The sequence below is a fragment of the Notechis scutatus genome, chromosome 9, assembly GCF_049901735.1.
Source record: "Notechis scutatus isolate UNSWTSFEM ecotype Mainland chromosome 9, rNotScu1.2, whole genome shotgun sequence".
In the NCBI taxonomy this organism is placed as follows: Eukaryota; Metazoa; Chordata; class Lepidosauria; order Squamata; family Elapidae; genus Notechis; species Notechis scutatus.
Window position 1 is genome coordinate 23345548 of NC_142017.1, and position 24246 is coordinate 23369793.

A 24246-nucleotide genomic window follows, 5' to 3' on the forward strand; every position below is an offset into this window, starting at 1 on the left:
GTACACCATTTTGCCTCCCCAAAGCTCCCCATATCTCCTTACCTCTGGTGTTGGTGGCCATGTCTGCCACTCTCTGGAAGGCCTCCAGGAAAGCCACTGCAGCCAATATGGTGGTCCTAGGAAGAAAGAGGGGCTCAGGTTGAGAGGGGGGCTTTTGTGGGAGAGCGGAGTGACAAGACACGGGAGCCTCAGATGGGGGAAGCTGCAGGGCTTGAGGAAGGCAACCTTGGCAGAGACAGACAGAGGCAGCTTCCCAGGCAAAAGGGGGCTGGAGCTTTTTGAAGTCTGGAGCAGGGAAATAACCTTTGGAAGGGACTCAGGCAGACCCTCCCCCAACTGTCTGGGACAGAAGAAGGGAAAGGGGGCAGTGTGAAGTCCCTTTATTTTTAGCCAATCTCAATGCAATGAGATTTACACTACCTGCCAAGTTGATTTCCTGCCTGGGCTTGCTCCTCTCACCAACCCAAACACCTACTCAACTGCCTTCAACCGGACTCTCCCTAGTAGAAAAATCAAATGTGCCTGCTGGTCTGGAAAGACTCCTCCTTACATCAAAAGTGTACAGAACCTCAGCATGACACAAACCAAGGCAACACACAATCGGGTCGAGTGAAACAAGAAGACCCGGCTTATGGCAAAAGGGCTTTCCCCAAGTGAAGACCTTCCTCCTTTCTCTAGGATGGCAGAAGAGGGGGCCAGCCTAGGCGACTCCAGCTATTGAGACCTTCCAGTCCGAAGCAGCCTCTTGCGCTCAGCTGGAGCAGAGATGGGGTGTCCTCTGCATACGAATGACTCCTTAGACAATCAGGCCCAGATGGATATTTAGGTGGATGCATCCAAAAACATGGAATTATAAACACCACCAAGTTCTCTTGCACTTCCTGCCCATCTTCAATACGTGTTATCTGAAAGAGAAGCTGACCAGGAGCTCTTCTGCAGACACATTCCTGGCAGGCAACCCCTCTTACAAGCAGAGGCATCTATCTAGCACGCACTTGTTCTACTCTTGTTTTCTTCGCTGTGCAACTGCTTTAGTGCAGGGACACACGGGTGGAGGCAGCATTTGGAGCAACCAATCATCCCAAAGGATGCAGCTGCTTTAATGCTTTGAGGAGAGGTGCTTCTTTTTCACACCAGTGTACTTCACAATGCACCTTCTTTGAAAGCTCTGCACAGCCTTAGCAGACAGGCTGCTGTGTCGTCTTCTTCCTTCCTTAGGAGGGAAAGGTAAGACAAAAGCACGTTGTTGACTTTGAGGGGAAGTTTGTTACAAGCTGCTCCTTAAAATTCTCTGCCAACCTGCAGTCCAAACTGCAGTCAGCCCTTTGTTCACTTTTCTGTTCCCTGGAAACTGGCTACTTTATATTCCCCCCTACAACAAGAGGCCCTGAGAAGAAGCACTCGCTGAAAGGCTCTTAGGACGCATCCCTTGGGTTCAAGGCATCCCCCTTCTACCCTACGCAACGTATTGAAGGGGATAGTAATAAATAAATAAATAAATAAATGTAGCAAAATATATTATAGCATTAAGTAGAGAGTAGGCATTTGTTATCTTGCTGTTGTAAAATAGATTTCCTTAACCTTTCACTTGTTTTAAAACAATTATAAACACATGCCTGCAATCAGTTATATTCCTGTAAGCAATGGACTTTTTCCCCTTCAACCAAAAAAAGAATGAACTTCTGAAAGCCAGGCACTTCAAAAGGAATTCTTTTTTAAAAAAAACAAAAAAACTTTATTGATTACAAAACCAAAATATCAAAAAAACAACAACACACAGAAGACGAAAGAAAAGAAATAGAAAAAAAGAAAATGATTAAAAAACTAACAATTCTACTATCGACAGTCTATGGTTCCTTGTTTGTTATCAATATTGGTGATACATTTACAAATACATCTTATTGCAAATATATAATTATGATTTACATTTTACGTTATTTATTAATATATTTTCTATTTTTGTTCTATCCAGTCATACCAGCATTCCCAGCTTCTATAATATTCTTATGTTTCTTTGTCCTTAAGTGCTAAGGTTAACTTGTCCATCTCTGCACAGGCTGTTATCTTCTGTATAACCATCTCCTCTGTTGGAATATCTGCTTGTTTCCAACACTGTGCAAAGGTTATTCTGGCCGCAGTAAGAATATGCAGTATTATATATTTGACATTTTTAGGAATGTGTCTATTAAATATCCCCAATAGGAAGAACTCTGGTTTTAATTCAATTTGCTCTGCCGTTATTTTCTCTAACCACTTTTTTATTCTATGCCAGTATCTTTGGGCTTCAGTGCAGGACCACCACATGTAAAAGAATGTTCCCTGTTTCTTTTTACATTTCCAGCAATTCAAATTCATTTTAGGAGACATTTTCGCTATTCTCAAGGGTGGAAGATGCCATCTATAAAACATTTTATAGGCATTTTCTTTATATGCTGCTGATCTTGTAATTTTATTATTCCTTGTCCAAACCTTTTCCCATTCTAATAATGTAATGCTACGTCCTATGTTTCTGCTCCAAGCTATCATGTTGCCTTTCACTACTTCCTCTTCTAATTCCGTCTCTAGTAAATAATTATAAAATTTAGTTATATTTTTTTTATTTGGACGTAATAAAATTTTATCTATTTGTTGTGCCTTCCAAAATTTTCAAAATTCCAAAATTTTTCTTGTCCTGGCTATATCTATTTTGAATTTGCAAGTAAGCCCACCGGTCTACTTGTAGCCCCTGTTCTTGGAGATCTTGCCATGATTTTAAAGTTCCTTGCGGATCAAGAAGGTCTTTGTATTTTATCATTTTATTAAGATCTAGATTATTTGGATGTATCATCGCCTCCATCGTTGAGATCCAAATTGGGATTTTTAAATAATGTTTTTTTGTTGTTGTTGTTCCAATTAGCCAATAAGGAATCTCTAATTATATGTCTGTGGAAATACTTCTGCTTAACTTTCCCAATGTCCCATAAAAATGCATGTCATCCCCTCTGTAAATCATGGCCTTCTAAAAATAAGATCCTTTTATTCGACAGATTTACTCACTCTTTCAACCAGAGTAAGGAGGCTGCACTATAGTATAATTCCCAATTTGGAAGTGCCATACCTCCCCTGCTCTTCATATCTTGCATTGCCTTTAGGTTTTTCCTCAGTTTTTTCCCTTGGCAGATAAATTTGGTGATTATCTTAAGTTCCACGAAGTAATTTTTATGTATTTTTATTGGTATTGTTTGGAATAAGTAAATAAATTTGGGCAGAATATTCATTTTTATAGTGGTAATCCTCCCTAATAAGGAGATTTGCAATTTAACCCATATCTCTAAATCTTTTTTAACTTGCTGTAATAATTTATTATAATTATTTTCCATTAGAGTTTTGCATTGAGCTGTCAACCAAATTCCCAGGTATTTAACTTTTTTTACTATTTGTAATCCCATTATCCTTTCCAATTTTAGTTTTTGTTTTTCTGTTAAATTTTTAGTTAATTTCATGTTTTCCCTATTAAGTTCTGTAACTTCCCCAAATTGATCTAACTCTTTCAGTAATTCTTGACCTGTTTCAATTGGTTCCTCTATGAAAAATACCATATCATCCGCAAATGACTGGAGTTTATATTCTTCTTTTTTAATTTTTAGTCCTTTTATTCCTGGGTTCTGTCTAATTCGTGTAAGCAATGTTTCCAAAGATAATATGAAGAGCAGGGGGGATAATGGACATCCCTGCCTAACTCCTTTCTCTATTTTTATTGAGCGCGTGTACTCTCCATTAATTATAATATTTGCCTTTTGTGAATCATAAATTGTAGTCACGATGTTTTCAAACTTAGTGCCTAGATTCATATTGTAAATTTGTTGAATTAGGAATTGCCAATTTAAATTGTCAAAGGCCTTCTGTGCATCCAAGAATACAAGGGCTATTTGTTTTTCAGGGTGGGCTTCGTAGTATTCCAAAACATTTAATACTATCCTTAAATTATTCCTGATTTGTCTATTAGGAAGAAATCCGTTTTGATCTTTATGTATATATTCATTCAATATTTTTTTCAGTCTATTTGCTATAATTGTGGTAAATATTTTATAATCAGTATTTAACAGGGAAATTGGTCTATAGTTTTGTATATGTCGTGAATCTGCTTTCGGAATCAATGATATCAATGTCTCTTTCCATGAATCCGGCATTCTTGCTGCTAGTAGGACCTCATTATATACTTCCACCATAAGGTCTTATTTGTTCTCCTATTTTTTTTATAAAGTTCCCCGGGTATCCCGTCGGGTCCTGGGGTTTTATTGTTCTTTTGGTTTTCTATTGCTGCTTTTAACTCGGGCCATGTAATATCTCTAATTAACATTTCCTTCATCTCCTCCTTGATTATTTTATCTTTAGTAATACCCAAATAGTTTCTTATCATATCCTCATCTACCTCCTTCTTTTTATAAAGATCTTCAAAAAATTTACATGCAATTTCTTTTTTCTGTTCTCTCCCTTGTTGGGCATCCCCATTCTCATCTATTAATTGGTAGATCATTTTTGTTTTTCTTTTTTAAGTTTATAGGACAACCACCTTCCTGGTTTATTGGCCTGTTCAAAAAATATCTGTCTGGCTGTATTTAACTTTGAGACCATTCCTTCTTGTTCGATTAAATTTAATTTATGTTTAGTTATTATCATCTGTTTTTTCAATTTGCAATCTTTTGGGGTGTTTTGCAGCTGAATTTCTAATTCTTTGATTCTTTGTTCTAATTTATTTTGTTGGGCATATCTTTCTTTATTTCTTTTAGCGGTGTATGATATCGTTATGCCTCTTATTATTGCCTTCATTGTATCCCAAATATTCTGTTTCGTAGTTGCCTCATTATTATTTTCTTTTTTAAAATAGTCTAATTCCTCGTCAAGTTTATTCATAAATTCTTTCTCTTTAATTAACTGTGTATCTAAGGTCCACCTTTTCCTTGGTTTCTTCCTGCCTTTCCACATTATCTGAATCGGGTTGTGATCTGCCCATTCATTTGGTAAGATTTCAATCTCTTTTAATTCATTTACTAATTCACCATTCATCCACACCATATCAATTCGTGTCCATGATTGGTGAGGGTTGGAGTAAAATGTAAATTGCTTTTTCTCAGGGTTTAATTTCCTCCACATGTCTATCAAATTTAGTTCAATAATCATCGCTTCACGTGTTTTTGGTAGTTCTCTTTTTTTCTTCTTTCCCCCCCACTACTATGATCTTTCTGGTGGTCCACAATAGCATTGAAATCTCCCAAGATACAAATATTCCTTTTATCTAATTCCACTAATTTCTCATGTAATTGTTTGAAAAATTCCTTTTGGTTATCGTTAGGGACATAGATTACCACTAGTAGAATTAGAATTGATTTAATCCAAATTTGTAACATCAGAATTCTTCCATTGGGGTCTATCCAAATTGGCTCTGCTTTCATATCGTCTTTCACATATACTGCTATCCCTTTCTTTTTCCTAAAATCTGCTGGCGACGTATATAAATTCCCTAGCTTGGGGCATTCTAAATATTTTTCTTCTTCCTTCCTTATATGAGTTTCTTGTAAACATATTATATCTGCATTTTGTTTAATTAATTTGGTTAATATTCTTTTCCTTTTTATCCTAGAGTTTAGGCCATTTATGTTAATTGATAGTATTTTTTTTTCTTCATCCATCACTCTTGCTCTTTGTCTTGTAGTTACTCCTGTCTCTCTTTGTGGCTGATTGTGCATCTTCGGTTCTTCTCTCTCTTAATGTTGTTTATTTTTTAATTCCTACAATTCCCATCTCTATTTTTTTGGTAGTCTTGGTCATCTTGCAAATTCATTTCTAACTAGTCTCTACTACTTGATTCTTCATGGCCTATCAATCGTTCATAGAATTCTTGGGCTTTTTCCACGGAGTCTACTTTAATTTTTCTTTCTTCCCAAGTGATTAGCATTCCCTCTGGGATTAGTCATCTAAATATGATACCTTTTTGGTTTAATTGGTTCGCCAAGAATTTGTAATCTCACCTCTGCTCTCTCACTCTTCTTGGGATTTGTTTAAGCACCAAGATTTCTTTCCCTTTGTATGTAATTGTTTCTTCTCTTGAAATTTTGTATATAATATCTCGAACTTTCCTTCTGGCAAATCTCTCATGGACCTCTTTTGGATGTTTATGTCGTCTTGCATAATTTGTGCTCACTCTGTATACTTCGTCTCTTTCAGAATATCATCCTTATCTTTTTCCAATAGGTCTGCTAATATGCCTGCCATCACTTGTTCTAAGTCCTCTTCTTTAGATTCCATTATATTTTGGAATCTTAGATATGCTGCGGCTTTATCCATTTCCAAATATACCAAGGAGTCGTCCATTTCTTTACTCACATTTCTTAATTTCTGACCAACCATTTCCAGCTTCTATTCCGTTTTTTCCATTTTCTCAACATCCTTTATTGTTGATTCATTCCTTTCTAGTGCTTGCTGTATTGTTTCAATTTTTTGATCCAGCTTTAGGATGTCTAGTTTCATTTCTGCCTTTAAGTTTCCCATCTCTTCTTTTAGTTCATTTGTGTCAGCTCTTGATTCAATATGACTTTTTACCACTATTTCCTGAAGCTTCAGCATGGACTCTTGTAAAGTAAGAAGGGTCGATTGAATATTGGCATTCGTGATGATAGGTTGTTTTTCTCCAGATAAAGTTTCTTCAATTGTCTTTTGTGCCATCACTGAGGTTGATGACATTGAAGTTGTTTGTATTGAAGAAGTCTTCTTTCCAGTTTTAAGCGTTGTATTAGTGACAGAGGTCATTTCTTGTAAAATTTGTTTTTGTATTATATTAAATATGTTGTCCCAAATTAACATTCACTATTAAGAAATATCAACTATAAATGGCCACTACGCTAAATAATATGATATGTTACAGGATTAACCTCTCTTATCAATATATATATATTTTCCAGAGCACTCTTACAGCTAATTTCTAAATCAAATATCTGGATTTGTAATTCTTAATAATATATCAAATTCCTCTATTTAAATTTAAATAATATTAACCTGTATATCTATAAATGCTATAGAATCCCAAATCTCAAAATAGTGTTATAAAATAATATTTCAAATACTTACAAATCTAAATATAAATATATCAACCTTACTATACAATAATTAATTAGTTAATCTATAATAATCACAATTAATCACAATTAATTATTTAATTATCTAATCAACGCCTATAATCAAATATCTATACCTAAATAATTAATTATCACCTCCCTTTTTATGTGTGTTATAACCAAATATAAACTACAATATTACTAATGTATCAATTAAATATATATAAATTACATTTACCACATTCAAAAATCAGTTAAGTTGGTGTCAAGAAATAATTGTTGCAATCCGCAAATTTAAAAGCTTAAAGTGTCTTAATATAATTGTTCAGTTCTTCAAGATTCCTTCACCGAGCGCACCGGAAGTACAGAGTTGCTGAGTAATGTCTCTGATTTCACTATCTCACCACACTTTCCGCTGTAGTCGTTTCTCCTTTCGTTTGAAAGTTTAACAAATCAATTTTTAGATTCAAATAGTCTCTTTCTTTAATAAATCTTCAGTCCAATAATCCAAAAGGAGACTAGTAAATTATTCAGTTTTGTTCATGGAATATTTAAAGTTGTAATTTAATTCCTTACTTCAAGTCTTCCCCCATCTCAAGTTCATCCTTCCAATTTTCCCCAAAGTCCACAATTCAAATCCTTTAAAGTTCCCTTAAATTAAATTATTGTTCTTTCTTTCTTTTTTTTCTCTCTCCCCCAATTATTATCAGTCTCTCAGATCCCTCCGATTCTCTTATCTTCTCTGTCCGATCGCTTGTGTCCTTACCCTCTTCTGTCTCACAAGCCCTTTCACTTTCGCCGCCGCTCATATCTGCTTTGGCCACTGTTTTCGGGCTTCACTCCGACTAAGTTACTCCAATATTCAATGCTCAATCAGGATCGCAAATTCTTTCACTCGCACTCTTTGTTCGCCAGTCTGTCACTCACTTGCTTCCTCTTATATGCAACGGTCAAGGCTTTAGGACCGCGATTGCTGACAGTCTCTTGTTGTCGGTCTCCACAGAGTTTCTCTACGTCGCGATGAGAATCGCCTTTTCCACACCACGACTTGAGTCTCCCCACACTGGCACACTTCTCTACAAGATGCATGCACCCCTAAGGGTCACTCCAACAGCAATAGGAGATAGCATGAAACCCAGAGCGAGCTTCAGCACCTCCATTCGCCCATATCTCGTCACTGGAAGTCCCAAAAGGAATCCTTTATTGAAAGGGAATGAATCTCAGCACTAGTCAAAGCAGAGTCTAAGATGTTTCCAGGCATACAGTAACAGATAAAGGGAGTTAGAACCCCTCCCCTTATTTAGAGGTGGATTTTGTCAAACAAAGAACCAACATGTTAATTCCCCCCCCCCTTTTTCTGGGAACGTATCTTAGAAGAGTTTCCCAGGGATTATCTTCTAGAGCTGGAATTTTTATGGTCCCTTCTCCTCTTGCTATCTCTCCAGAGGTGACAAGTTTCTAGCCATCTGGCTCCAGTCCTCCAGTTGTATATCGTGTGCAAGTTATACAGATTTAATATAAGATTTAATATATTCAGTTTACATCAAACAGGATTACTTATACCAACTCCCCCCCCCCTTCTTCTTCCATTGAAGAATGGCAGATACACGGATCTGACAATCCATCTTCTATTAAGACACATGATTTTCCCATCTAAATCAATCTGAATCCATCTGATACATTTCACCCTGGCATCACCCTTGGGAAGGTAACGTACCTCTCTGGGATTGTAACTACCTCCATTGGGAGGAATCCACACCTTTGAAGGATGCTGTTAATAGCCTCCTAAAGTGGTCAATTGTGATCAATTAGGAGGACAATAGGAGAAGAGATAATGAAAGGTAAACATTGAGAGGAATCTATCTGTTGCAGGGAAGATGTAAATTTTAGTTAGATTGCATGACTAGAGTTTTACAGCTAATTAGATTACATGACTACAGATTTACAAGGTAATTAGAGAACTAAGAACAAAGACTTTTGTGTGTATAAGGAGGACAGGGCATCTTTCTATATTTTGTAGAATTTTCCACCTATGTCTCTTGTGATGTGCTAGGAAGTTCTTACCCAGATCTTTAACTTTGATCGAAGAATAAAGTCTACTTTCTTTGATTTGCAATTCTCCATTTAAGTATTTGTTTTGGTTCATTTTTGGCTTAAGTGTATTGTCAGAACTTACAATATGAAATCCCTCAAAATGTACAGATCTTCTGGTAAATGTCTTCTCTTCCACCTGACAGCCAAACCCGTTAGCAGATACAGCATGGAAGGCAACCTTCCCTCATGCAAATGGCCTTGGACGGAAATTATAATTGGCCAGCAGCAGTGACTGTGAACACTTCAGAGAGAAGATCTGAACCGCCTCAAAAAAATGCAGAAGTTGATTTTTAAGACATTGATTTGTTAATTTAATTTGCCACCTATCTTGTGGTGGGGCTACTTCAAGCAGATTACAATAGTAAAAAAGGGGGAAAAGAGAAGTAAAATAACAATGAACATGCTTGAAGGTATTAAAAAGTAGCTCCAGGCCAGGCCAGATTGAAGAGGTTTCAAATAACCAGTTTCACCAACTTGATCCAAAGAAGACCTTCGGCCACCCAATGCTTTTGTAGCTCAGGGCTTGTTGACTTTTCCTGAGGAGGCGCCAGGCCCCCTGCAGCCTGCCTGCCTTCATTTCTCCCCCGGGTTAGGCTTCGAGACCACCGTGGCTCAAGCTGACCCAGGCTCAACTGAAGAAGATGAGCTGAACCTGGAACTCCTTAGCACTGATGAGGTTACCTTGTTCAGGTCGGCACTTTTGTCTATTGAAGAGAAGCAACAACTTAAACCCACCATGGAGCACTATACAGCTGCTAGACAACATGGCATTCAAACTAACCGTGGTGAGGCAGTTTTGTGGCCAGAACCCCTGGCTCTTTTTATCCCCAGCAATATGAGGTTGACCCCAACACAGATCAGGGCTCCCTCATTCTCCAGAGAGCCAGGGATTCCATCCTTCAGGGACTAAGCCTGGGCATCCCCAAAACAGTAAATCCCCACTGACCTTCTGAATCGTTTGAAGGATGGGTTCCGGAGGTTTACTGACCTCGATCCTGACAGTCCAGCCAATAGTGTTTTGCTAAAAATGACTTTCGTGGACCAATGAGCCCATGACATAAGAAGGAAGTTGCAAAAACTGGAATCCCCGACTGCTAAGGACTTAGAGACCCTTGTTCAGACAGCCTTCACTGTTTATGCCCAGAGAGAAGGAAGAGGAAGAAAAGAAAGAGGACAGGAGGATGAGAAAGCAAGCTGCTCTTTTAGCAGCAGCACTGAGTCCCCAAAGAAGAGGGAGGGGAACTTCAGCTAATCCCAGGAGTAACTCCATCCAGAGAGACCAGTGTGCCCGATGTGATAAATTTAGGCATTGGAGAAGAGAATGTCCCCTTGAACAACAACAGCCCAGTCGGGGACGAGGACAAACGGGGCAGGGAAGCTTCAGGCCAGAAACCCCACAGACAGTTCAGACTCCTGAGTTTTATCTGGACAATTATTGACTGGGCTCTGGAGGGCCAATTGCTTCCTCAGACCCTCTGATGGAGCTAAAAATGTGGAACAAATCTTACTCCTTTTTGATTGACACAGGGGCTACTTTTAGTGTCCTAAACGATGGATAAATCCCCTGCCTTTCTTCCAAAACCACACTCATCGTTGGAGCAACCGGGACGTAAGAGAGAATGCCCCAATCAGTCTCCCAATGGTTGTTGAGTCAAACGGGACCATCACTCAAGCATTCCTCTCTAATATTGCCACAATGTCCCATCAACCTTTTGGGAAGGGCCCAAAAGGAAAATTGGGGGCAGTTATACAATGCACCCAGCAATGAGTTTCCCTTAAAATTCCCCCAGAAAAGGTTTACCTTTGTTTCCTGGAAAAGGGAATGATCCTTAACGGCCCAGACTCTAACAAGATAAACCTCCAGGTGTGGTACCAAGGAACTCCTGGATTTGCAAAATTTGCCACACCCCACATGGCTCAGCTCCTCCCAGACGCTCAACCAATTGCAATCCACCAGTATCCCATCAGACTGGAAGCTAGGCTTGGCATTAAGCCTCAGATTGAACTTTTCCTGAAAACTGGTCTCTTTGTTCCCACACAATCATATTGGTCAGCGTCAATTTTTCCTGTCCCCAAACCTGATGGGTCTTGGGGAATGGTTCACGATCTGAGGGAAGCCTACATTAGGCTCCACCCACTCCACCCCCATCATGGCTAATCCTTATACTTTGCTGACTACGTTTTCTAGCAACCAGAGTTGGTATACGGCCATAGATTTAAAAGATGCCTTCTTCTGTATCCCCCTGGCTAAACAGGGTCAATCATATTTCGCTTTTGAGTGGGAAAGTCCTTCAGATGGTTCCAAGTGCCAGCTAACTTGGACTCGCCTGCCACAGAGCTATTATAACAGTCCAACAGCTTTTGCTGCAGCACTTGCCCAGGATCTTAAAGACTTTGACACCCAACAAGCTTTCCTTTTGCAATATGGGGATGATTTATTGATAGTGGGGAAAAACCAGAAGGATGTTGAAAGTACTTCAATCGCCCTCCTCAATCACTTGGCTGAAAAGGGATGCACAGTATCTAGGAGGAAAGTCCAATGGGCCACTCAAGAAGTATAGGACCTGGGTTTTGCTCTGAGCAAAGGCTGCCATTTACTCCATGAGAGCCATCTCATCCCTGCCTGTGCCAACTAACGTTAAGCAGCTGCAAACTTTTTGGGCATCACTGTCTATGCACGATTGTGGATTCCGATGTATTCTGTTATTGCACCCCTTTATCAATTGACCCAAAAGGACATGGCCTGGGATTGGACAGGAGAACACCAGAAAGCATGGCAGGGCTTGAAAGATGCATTAGCTCTTGCTTCTGCTTTGGCTTTGCCTGACCAGATGACAGGCTTTGAACTTTCTGACTCTGAAATGAAGGGATATGCCCTTGGCGTTTTATTGCAAGGACTGGGTCCTGAAAGAGTTCCTGTCGCTTACCTATCTAAAGGACTGGATCCAGTAGCTAGAGGATGGGCAGCCTGTCTCCAGTCTGTTGCAGCGACAGCCATCCTCATCCAAGAGACACAAAATAACTTTGGGGGCACCCCTTAACGTCTATATGCCTCATTCAATTCAGACTCTCCCAGCATGGGCCACCTCATGCCGGCTCTCTAAGCATGCAAGGCAGATTTTAGAATCAGACTCACAGATTCACAGATATGAGAGGCTAAACCCAGCCACCCTCCTGCCTCCCCCCCCCCGAGGATGGTCCCAAGCATGACTGTTTAACTGTTTTGGAATCTGTGGTGGGCATTCATGCAGATCTTAGGACTGAGCCTTTTGACAATCCCGAGTCTCAACTCTGGACTGATAGCTCCTCATTTGTCAAAAATGGAAAAAGATGCACAGGACTGGCTATAGTTTCCAAAGATGGGCCCCTTCTCCTACGACAGCTCCCCTCTCACTGGTCTGCTCAAGCGGCTGAGCTCCTAGCTCTGATTGAAGCATGCCATTTGTCAGCTGGTCTGCGCACCAACATTTATACTGATAGTCGTTATGCATTTTTGGCTGCACACACCCATACAGCTCTGTGGAAAGCCTGTGGCTTTACAGGCACTGAGGGGAAAAGTTTAAAGATGAAGCCTTTGCTAGAAAAATGGCTGTCAGAAAACCATCTCAGTTAGCCATCACTCACTGCCCAGGCAGACCATAGTGAGATTTCCCAAGGAAACAGGGCAGCTGATTATTGGGCCCACCAAGCCGTTGAATCGGGCCCTGCTCTCCATTCCGAAGAATCCAGCCTCTTAGCTTTGCTTCCCTGTGATCCCAAACTATATGATGATAAGTATCAACTACACCCTGACAGAAAGTGGTGTGATGGGTGGTGGGTTGTCCAAAACAGAATCCTGCTTTACAGTCCCCCTCTGAGTGGCTTACAAATGTCAGCCTCTTGCCCCCAACCATCTGGGTCCTCATTTTACCAGCCTCTTTTCTATTCTCTCCTGGTCTGTCTACCTGAGAGGGACAGTCCTGCAAAAAGACTAGCACTGCGCTAAGCATTCAAAAGGGAGCTTTATTGTCAATAACAAATAACATTAAAAACACATGAGCCGATTAGGATTTTCCCACAAAACTAGAAGAGCATGTTGTTTCTGGGCAACAGCTGAATTTAACCCTGTCAGCCAACTGGTCCCATGTCCTCCAAAGCAGTTTGCCCAACAAGCCCTTTTCCACCCCGTTTTCACCCCAGCAGGATAAAGAACGTAAGAAGATCCTGAGCCTCTTTTGGCAAGCAAGGGCTGGAAACGAGCCCTCCATTTCTCTGTAGTTCTTAGAAATGCAGTGAGAACATATTCTTTTTTCTTTAGAGTCAAGTGTGATTGGACCCACAAGCACCCACAAGGAATTTGTCTCCAGTGCATAAGCTCTCACTGTACATACAAACAACTATTATAAATCATAAGATACAAACAACAGAGTGGTAAAAGAAGACACCAATAGGAGAGGGTAATAGAAGGATAATCTTAGGAAATCTTTGGAGAGCTGAGCTCCAAACCACCAGGCCCTCCACTTAACCAAGTACAGAGAGTATCTTAGCTGCTGCCACGCCGTCCGCTGCTCACCAGATCAAAATGCCTCCACCCTCAGATTCACCTCCCCAGGGCAGCCCTCTAAGCAGAACAGACTGGAAAATCAACTCCACGGGTAGCCTGAAGCTGTTTCTATTTTGATGGCATAGAAGAACAGAATCCTGCAAACATGACTGTGCTCCTCCTCCTCATGGTTCAGTGAATGAGGGAGGGGCTTCCGAATATTATCGCGTGGACTTCTGGATTTTAAAAATGCTTCAGCCCTTTTGCCTTGCAAGGGATCTCCATCAAGCTTGCCCTCTCTGCTTTCCACACCTGCTCTGTGTCCCCTCCACCACCACCCAGAACAAGGCACACCAGAGGGGCCCTTCGTGGCGTATCTTGGTGGCCCTGTCCCCGCAGAGTAACAACAGGCACCACCACCACCACAATCTTCCCAGGAGCCAACTTTTTCTGCACCTCTTAGAGTAGACGGTCACTTCCCATGTTCTCATTCTCTCATTTCAAGGAGGCCAACCATTGGCACTGCCCACCTCTTATGTGGCCCAGCTTCTTCTCTGTGATTGGCATCTTTTGGAAGCATGTCCCACAAATTTCCATTCTTTTCTCCTGCCTCTTTCCTTCTTCCATCCAGTGCTATATGTTCTCCATTTGATTTTTCCAGCATTATTGCAGCCTTCCCTCCCTCCCTTCTCCCTTGAGCCACCTCTGAGCTAAGGACCCTCACTCTGAGCAGTGCTGTGCAATTTCATAGTCTCAACACGGCAACAACAGCAACTCATCCACATGACAGCACCTCCAGGGGAATGGACCAGCAAAACAATTGGACAGCCGGAGGGTCAGAAAAGGCATTCCCCTCAACTATTGGAATCACAAAGCAATTGGGCCACCATGTTTGCCCTACAATTATAAGATCTGGCTTGGAAGGGACTTTGGAGGCCTTCTAGTCTAACCTCCTGCCCAGGCCAGGAAATCCTCACAATATCCCAGACAGACAGGGGCCCAGTCTGGCTTGAAAAACCCCAGAGATAGAGCACCCACAACTAAGAAGGCAGCTCCTCCACTGCTTCATAATTGTCATTGTCGGAAAATCCCTCCTTCCTTTGAGTTTGGCCCTCCCTACCCAATCTGCCCCAGTGAGCCCCCATCCAGCAGCCCTCAGAAGCCTTGCAGAATAGCCCCCTCAGGCATTTCAGTGCTCTCTGAGGATCTCTCCCCGGGAGATCCCAGGGCGTTTGCCCAGCATGGCCCAGAGTGGAAGGGCTGCCCTTCCTGGTCCTCCCTCCTTTGAGGCAGCCTGGCTGCACTGGCCCCACTGAGCGTTGGCAGAATCAGTGGTGCCTTGTCTCTGGCTCAGCCAGCTATCTAACACCTCTGTGCACCTGACTTTCCCTACCTGTGGCGAGCCTTCGCTCCTCACTATTACACAGCATATGCTTAGCTATGGCCCAGGGTTCAAGTCTCTCAAGATCCTTGGGAGTCTCGAGCTGCTTCCTGATGGATTAGCAATCTCTCTCTCCCCGCCACCACGACCACCTGTGCCTGTGCCTTTTTTCATCTGGGTCAAAGACGCCTGCTGGGGATTCCTATGCAAGGAGAGTTTAAAGGTTAGAAAGAGGGAAGAAGCCCCCAAACTGCAGGGAAGCCCATTTTGAGGGGGCTTCTCAGCTCCTGTGCTCAGCCTTCCTTTTCTGCAGTGTCAGCAAAGACAGGGAGGGTCATTAAACTCAATTAAAACATTTAATCTCCCCTTTCCACTCAAAGAGCAGCTTAATGCCTGGGGCTACCCCAGAAGCCACATACCTGACTCGTCCCCCTTCCTGGATATGCCAAGAGAGTCCCCAGAATTCCTTGGTCATTTTTAAATCACATTTATCAAATTTCTATTTGGAAAGGAAAGCTACTGTGGGAGGATTCTTATCCAGATGGGCAGGTTATAAACAATTCCAGCCAATAAAGGCATCAAGAAAGTGGGTTCAGCCCAGCTGCCCTTCTCCTCCACCTGGCCCCAGCCTGGGATGCAGGTGTGGGGGGGGGGCAAGGCCATCAACAGAGACAATCCAGGACTTACATCCAGTGCAGAAAGATTGCATGAGGCTGCTGGAAACATTTCTGGACGTTGCCATTGGAACTGCGGCTGCAAATCTCTGGCAAGGAAAAGGGAACGTCGCGTGTGGTTGGCCCTGAAACATCTCCGCCAGCCGCTAGCTGCTGGCCAGGCACCATTGAAGGTGCTGCCTTTGAAGCCTGAAACAGCTGGGTTGGGCAGGTGGCGGTTCCAGCTGTTCAGAGGAGCAGCAGCCTCCCCCACCCACCACAGTTCTCTAGAAACATCAACAAGGGGGTGTCAGGGGGACTGGCTTCTCTTAATCTACTTGGATTTTTTGACAAGCCCCACAGCAAAACCTCCCTGCACATTTATAACGGAGCGGAGACAGCCTGACTGGGCCGGAGACGCTCAGCAGGACGGGTTGCCTTGGCAGAAATCCAGAGGTCCTGCCTACCAGCGTCTGCTTGCAAACCGGACTCCCAGCTCTCTGAACAGCCGTCCAAGTAACCAGCCCACTTTACAACAAGCACCAACATAAAGCACCAGAGGCACCAAGACCACGACTGTTTCTTCGAAAAAGGAGCGATCCGCTTCCCTGGGCAGGGAAACCAACGGCAGCTGCTCTGCAGGAGAACTCACCGCAGCTGGGAGTGGAGCTTCGTGGCTTTTGAGTTGAAGTCTTCCCAGACAGGGTAGGAGCTCTGGAAGACAAGGAGAAAAGAGGTTGAGTACCCCCGGCCGGGACGCCTCTCTGTTCCCTGGGTAACAGCAGAGACCCATAAGGCAGGAGGGGGGAAAGGCTGCTCCTTTCCCTGGGTGCCAGAAAGGTCCTGCTGGAGCCAACTCCTTCCCCAAGTCAGAAGCCCCCGATCTGGGCCAGTCCCAGCCCTGCTCAGAGCAAACAGGTCATGCCACTTTGGCCACGCCAGGTGCGGTCTGTTTGTAAGGTAAGACATGGAATCTGCCAACCCTCCCCAGACACTCGGTGGCCCCTCCGGGACACAAGAAGATGCACACTTTCAACTTCATCTCTCAACAGTCTCCTTGCTTTCCAAAGAGGTCTCCACTGCTCTACAGGCTTCTGCTAAACCCAGCGACACAGCTCTGCTTCAGCAGCCCCAGTGACCCCTCCATGCGCCGAGGCCTCCCTGGAACCAACTTCCCTGAACTCCGTCTGCTCTCAGAACTGGCTGCGCCTCTGGACTCACAGCAGCCAGGAACTAGTGGACATGTGTGTGCACATGCGTGCGTGCGTTCGGAGCGTTGCTCTTGGATTTAGAGGGAACTGTGGGAAGTTTGGGAGGAAAAGTTTGAACAATAAAAGGGAGTTAAACCTTCACTCCAGCTGTGTGGCTTTGGTGCCCAGCCCCAGGTCAACGCAACTAGAGCCTGATGGATCACATCCCAGAGTTTTAAAGGAGCTGGCAGAGGTCATCTCAGAACCACTGCACCATATCTTTCAAAAATCCTGGAGCACCAGGGAACTACCAGAGGACTGGAAAAGAGCTGATATGGTCCCCATCTTCAAAAAAGGGAAAAAAACAGACCCAGGAAACTATAGACCAATCAGCCTAACATCAAACACCTAGAAACAAGTAAAGTGAGAACTAGCAGTCAGCACGGGTTTGTTAAGAACAGATGATGTCCTTAACGGTACAACGTCTACATGGAGGGAAGTAAGCAGTGGGGTGCCACAAGGTTCCATTTTAGGCCCAGGACTCTTCAATATCTTCATTAACGACTTAGATGAGGGAATAGAAGGGGAACTTACCAAATTTGCAGATGATACCAAGCTGGCAGGAATAGCTAACACCCTAGAACAGTGGCCCCCAACCTTTTTTGTGCCACGGCCCAGTACCGGCATCACAAAATGATCCGCAGCCCGGTACCGGCATCAGCACGCATGACAAGGCAAGGCGAGCCGAGCGACCGGCCAGCCAGCCGTCCCCCGCTTCTCCCCGCCACCTTCAACTCCTCCTTTGTGCTTTTTTGTGCTTTCTTAATCTCCTCCGCCATCGGGACGGCTCTTCGTTCGAAGCTGCCCCCCCCCCTCGATGAAACTAAGGCACGAGGATTCCTTCAGGACCCAAACGCCGCTTTCCAACCGGAAAAGCTCACCCGGAAGCACTTTCTTGTCGAAACAAGATGGCGGCGCCCAGCAAACCGGCGGCCCGGTAGAAAATGATCCACGGACCGGTACCGGTCCGGGGCCCGGTGGTTGGGGACCCCTGTCCTAGAAGATAGGCTCAGACTAGAACACTGGGCCGTATCTAACAAAATGAAATTCAATGCAGAGAAAAGTAAAGTCTTACAATTAAGCAAGAAAAACCCAAAGGACACATATAGATTGGGTGAAACCAGGCTCAATAGCAGTAACTGTGAGAGGGATCTTGGAGTCTTAGTGGACAACCAGTTAAATATGAGCCAGTAGTATGCAGCAGCAGCGAAAAAGCCAATGCAATCCTAAGTTGTATTAACAGAGGGATACAATCAAGAATAAGGGAGGTGCTAGTACCACTCTGTAAAGCCTTAGTAAGACCACACCTAGAGTACCGCATCCAGTTTTGGTCACCACACTATAAAAAAGATGTTGAGACTCTGGAGAAGAGCAACCAGGACGATTAGGGGACTGGAGGCTAAAACACATTGATGACCAGTTGCAGGAACTGGGCCTGGCTAGTCTAGTGAAGAGGAGGACTAGGGGAGACAGGATAGCAGTCTTCCAATATCTGAGGAGTTGCCACGGAGAGGAGGAAGGGGTCAAGCTATTTTCGAAAGCACTCAGAATAATGGCTGGAAACTGATCAAGGAGAGATTTAACCTGGAAATAAGGAGAAACTTTCTGACAGTGAGAACAATCAACCAATGGAACAGAAGTTGCCCTCGGAGGTTGTGGGAGCTTCATCACTTGAGACCTTCAAGAAGAGATTGGACTCCCATTTGTCAGAAATGGTGTAGGGTCTCCTGCTTGGGAGGGGGTGTCCCTTCAAACTCTTGTTAGTCTGTAAATCTGGGTTTGGTGTCCATTGGCTTCCATGTCTACTTATTAACTATTATTATGGGCTGTTATTTACTTTCTTTAAAGTAAATCCATGAATAGCTAGCATGCTGTGAAGGACAGCTATTGGGAGCCTGCCTGAAAAGCCCACTGCAAAGCAAAAGCTTCAGTGGAAACCCTTGTCTGGACCCAGAGCAGGGGGCATGGCCTGCCCAAAGCCCCTGCCTGCTCTTGGCCTGGCTGTGAGGAGGCCAAAGACTAAGACTCATCGTCCCAACAGGCCGGACATGGAAGATGTTGCCAGGAGCAGATTTCGCCTGATCTTAGAAAAAGGGGCTCATCCCCAGGTCCCCTGAGTGCTGGTGGGGAGGGCTGCCTGAGCTGGGCTCTGGTGCCCCTTTCTGCTTGAAAGCACTCCGTGGGGACCAGCACCTCATCTGGGCCTGGGCCACTTGCGCCTCCCTCTGTGGCCGCTCCTTTGGGCTCCAGTATGGGGAGGATTCTTGCACTGGGCTTTGCGTGGCCCGAATTGCCTGCACTGGCAGCATGGCAATCCACAGGAGCTGCTCTTGCCCAAGTCAGTGGGGGCGAATGGAGGGGTGAAGCAGCCCAGCCTCTCTTTGGAGCCGAGGTGCAAAGCCAGGTGCCTCCTCCTCCTCCTCCACCTAGCAGCCCTCATTTCAGCAGGGCAGGGGGAGGAGTGCCGAAGTGCCCCCTCCCCAGGCCTGAGCTTCTTTTAGTGCTCCTGTGGAAGAATGCTGAGCCAGCAGACGCAAGGTTTTTCCAAGTGTGGATCCAAAGCAGAGATGGGGCTCTAAACTCAGGAGTTCCAGTTCAGCCCCTCTCCTTCTGCCCACTCCCAGCAGGAGGAAAGCCCCCTACCCCAAGCTGTAATGAGAAACATCTGATCTCCTCCCTTCACACACAAAAAGGTGGCAGAGTATCAAGACCCCCACTTTCAACAACTAACTGTGCTTTTTAGTTTGCCTGAAATGAGCCTCCCAGCAAGTTGAGTCTCCTTCCCTTCCCAGCTGCTCTTCACCTGGGTGGCTGCGAAAGAGGGACCCCCGATGGGACTGAGTGGGGAATGCTGAGGAGCCAGGCAGGGGGAACGGTCAGAAGGAGCCTCCTTCCTTGCCATCAGGCATGCCATCTCCTCTACCCAAAACTTTCCATTATTGGAACAAAGAAATGAATAATGCTGCAATCATCGCATTCCTGGCAGGCTGTTATGCCAAGAAAGAGCATTGAGCTCTTTTGTGGGGATGCTGGAATACAGAGCAGGTTTCATCTGAGGGGGGGGGGAGCTGCATTGCTGCCTTTGGATTGGTGCTGGGTTAGTCCCCACAAACAACACCTCAGAGTTGAGTCCAGTTGAAGCAGAACACGTGTCGTCACATCAATCAGGCTGCCCTGTCTCCGCATAAAGCAGGGGATGGATATTTATGGGAGATGAAATCAATGGGACCCACTCAGCCAGACAATGCTGTGGAAAAGGCAAGCAACATCTGGGAAGCCACAAGAACGAGGACATCCGAGCATTTCTCCAAGCGATGGGTGGTCCCTGGAGGCCCTGATCCTCCTGTGGAAAAGGACCCATCAATGGGAGCAGAGTCTTAAGATGGACAGGCTAGACCCAGCCAGAAACTGTAAGGACAGCCAGAGCCTTCCCATGGACCAGGGTGCCTGGTTCTGGTTCTGGTTCCAAAACAGAAACATAATTTGGTCAGACAGATTTCAAGTTGGGTAATATGAATGGGAGTGAAATAATGTTTTTACTTCAGAAAATGGCAAATCTATCAAAGATGGAAAGTTACATTTGTTTCTTTGAATAAATACACGCAAAGATTAGGACCAATGGTGCTATGAAAATGTTCATATTTATTTCTTAGATTTACAGGCTATGGAATTGGACCAACTCATACAACCTTCCGTTTACTTTTAAGGAGAGGAAGAACGTTTGTTTAAAAGAGAAGACACAAATTACTGAAAGATGTGCAAAGATCGGGATGGGGTGGAAAGATATTTTACTGATAAAAGAGACATGGAGAACAGAGGAGAAGAACCACGGTTGCACCAGCAGTTTCAAAGGAGGAAACGTATGAGAAATCGGGAGGTCTAAACTGCCATGAAGGAGAAACCATCTTGCAAGCTGAGAAGAGACCGTTGGGACCCTCTTCTTAGCCTGCCAATTCCAGGGCCGCCAGAGCATCGGGCAGAGAGGCAAGAGCTGGGGGGTCTGGAGGAATCGAGCCCTCCCTCATCATGGAACTTAGGGCCTTGGAGCTGTTTCAGGTTTTGCAATCGGGCTGGTGCAAAGTGAACCGTGGGAGAGCATCAACACACACTGGAAGATGGCAGCTAGGAGGGCTCCACCCGAAACTCCTGGGACCGAGGGGGGGCGGGTAAGCTGGGAGCAATTGAGAAGCGGGGGGGGTAGGGGGAGGACAAGGACACAGAGTAACTGGGAGATTTGCCAAGACTCCAAAGACAAGCCAAGTTACCTGTAAGCGCTCTCTCTCCCCCCACCCTCTCTCACACACACACAGAGAGGAAAATGACAGTGCAGGGAAGGAGGAGCACGAGGAGAAGGAGCTTCACGGAAAGCCACTCTGCCAGCCTCTCATGCAGGTGCAGGGAAGGCAGGCCTGGAGACCAGAGAGAAAAACCTTCTGGGGCAGCAGAGGGTCTGCATGGCAATCCATCCAGGCTGGAAGGGGCCAAGTCGGGGGAGCAAGTGAGGGCAGGGTGCCTGCAGAACCTGCAGGAACAGGGACGACCAGGAGGAAGCTGGACTGGCTGAACAGAGCCATTTTGCCCCTAGGCCTTCTGAAAACAATTGGGAAACCAGGACATGGGAAATGGGGAGACTTTTAGAACTGTGATGACGAACCTATGGCATGCGTGCCAGAAGTGGCATGCAGAGCCATCTCTCCAGACATGCCAGTCGTCGCTGTTGTTCTTCCAGGTTCTGGCGTGTGCATGCCAGCTGGTCTTTGCGCGCAGGGAGTGCTGGAAACTGGAAGGGTAACTCCCTGAGCTGCTCTTTTAGTTTCCGGTGCACTCCCGTTTCGGCACTCGGTGCTGAAAAGGTTCGCCAACTGCTTTAGAACCCCCCCTTCAGTAGGTAAAACCCCAACTCATGTTTGTGTAAGGACAGAGAAAAGGGAGCCAAGGGAGCCTCTGGTTCCAAATGTGGCCTCCTTGCAGGGCTCAGCCAGGGCAAGAGAGGACACCCAGTTGCAGAAGGAGCCTCAGTATAGCTGGAAGGTCAGGCAAGAAGGGAGCCTCCCATTGAGCTGGGCTGAAGAAGAGCTGGCATCCAACCAGGGATGGGCCCAACCCGTAGAGGAAGCCATACTCGAGTTCTGCATTTGTCTCCTCCAGGCAGAGCACTCGAGAGCCGGCAGGTGCCACCCATCCGTTTGTAATGGCGGCCTGCAGCCTGACAGGTGAGACAGCCCGACCTCAGCAGAGAAAATGAGGCCCCACTGAGTCCACACGCAGCCACCCTCTGCTTGAGGGTAAAGTGCCAGGCCATGGCACTGCCCAGACGCTTTCGTGTCCCTTCCACAGCCAAGGAAGAGCCCTCCCCCAGGAGAAGAACCAAAGTCTCCCTCCCGGGCAAGTGCTCTTCCTTGGACCCCAGTGGGGCCCCCCAGCAGCTCCCGAAATCCACGATCTTGCTTTGGGTGACCTGGGTAGGCACTGCTATCCTCAGGTCAACTGCCAGGATACCAAGCAATCCAGCGACGGCTGCCCACATTGACACGGCCTGATGGACAAATACATCATTGCAGGAATGTTTACAGCAAGGAGCAGAATGGAAGGATGCTGGGTTCCCCTGGAAGCATGAGATAAACAGCCGCCACCCAGGAGACACAAGAGGACTCCAACAACACAACCTACGCAATTTTACAATGTGTTGCTCAGAAGGCCTTTCCAAACATATGCTCAAACAGAGACACTCTGCTGCCCCCCCTCCCCCCCCATATGCCACATGCAAGATAAATATGGGACTATTTTGTGCTGCTCTTGAAGGAGGATCAGCCTAACGAGTGAACTCTTGCCAGGTCTGAGAGTCACCTTAGACTATCACCTACTTAGACACCTTAGATGAGTGGCACATAAAATTTAATAATTAAATGAAGGAAGCCGTCTGCAACTACATGTGCAATACTGGAAGGGGTTATGCTGGGGAGAGGGACCAAGACCTCCTTTCTTGTGCTTGTGACTCCTCAGAGCTGGGAGGTTGAGCTCTTAAGACTCTAGGGAAGATCTAGAAATCGTGAAATCACAATGATACAGTTGGAAGGGGCTTTGGTGGTCTAGTCCAACTGCCTGCCCAAGGCAGGAAACCCGATTCCATTCTAGACAAATGGTTGTCCAATCTTTTCTTGAAAAGTTCCAGTGATGCAGCACTCACAACTTCTGAAGGCAAACCACTCCTCTGATTATTTGTTCTCACTGTCAGGAAATTCCTCATTTCTATACTGATTTTCCCCCCCACAGCTTCTTGTCTTGCCCTTAGGAAGGTCATTGCTGGAGATTCCAAATTTTGGAAGCATGGTCTTCTAATTCTTGTCCATGATTTTGCACCTCTGAATAATTAGTGTGCCTCAGATAGAAGAACCCATCAGTGAACATCTAGCTCCCATGGTTGCTATGGCCCCACCATTCCTGGGTGGCTTCCTTTTTCCTCCTCTGACAGGAGGCAGGACAAAGGTATCTTTGGTCTCCCTCATGAGACAGAGAGAGGAATAAAAGGGGCAATCCTAACTCTATGGCCAGTATGAAAACTCTATGGCAGTTTTCAAGGTGCATGTGCCTGTGGCTTCCATAGCCATAGATAAATGCTTAAGTCATATATGATGCTTATGTCTGGAAGAAGCTCTCGGCATCTGTTAAATTTCACCCCCTTCGCAATACCATTAGAGAGAATGATAAAGTCCCATTTTAGCAACTTTCTGAGGATGAGGTTCCCTCCTTTCATAGGAATCTCACACAGTAACTAAGACTATAGGCGAGGTCCTTCTCTCTCAGCCTCCACTGCATTATCTCTTCCCCCCCTAATATCTAAAGTAGACTTCCCTGGGAAAGTTGTCCTTTTCTCCTTTCGAGTAGCAATTCCTACATAATTGGACATAATTCCTACAATGCCAGACTTAGAAGTGGCTCTTGAGGCAGAGAGGCCAATCCCTGCCCAAGGAAAGAATCAAAATTGGAGCACCCCCAAAGTTGGGAGTCTGCTTGGGCCCGTCGAATAAAGAAACTTCCACCGGTCTTTGGCTATTGATTCCCCGTCCATCTGTTTTTACTTTTGGTCTCTGGAAACTGCTCCCTGTACTGCTCAAGGTGCTTCCAGATTTCTGACCTGCTCTGCAGGTACCAGCATGTGACAGCCTCGCTCATAAAGCCCTGTCCTTTTAAAAGTCAGAGACAACCACCTGCTCTCCAATAATCAACTGGTCTCTAGAATCTGTTCTGGTTAACA

The 24246-nt window shown here is 45.0% G+C and overlaps 1 protein-coding gene across 3 annotated transcripts in view; it reads right to left on the reverse strand.

Annotated features, from left to right (window-relative positions):
• The window catches only part of MTSS2 (MTSS I-BAR domain containing 2), a 66885-nt gene that overhangs the window by 36911 nt on the left and 5728 nt on the right, over nt 1-24246 (reverse strand). For all 3 annotated transcript variants that reach the window (XM_026684187.2, XM_087971887.1, XM_026684186.2), the window contains exons 2-3: nt 16394-16455; nt 43-116 (exon numbers count right to left, since the gene is read on the reverse strand). In XM_026684187.2, the coding sequence (XP_026539972.2) occupies nt 43-116; nt 16394-16455 (136 nt within the window). The remainder of the gene's footprint in view (nt 1-42; nt 117-16393; nt 16456-24246) is intronic.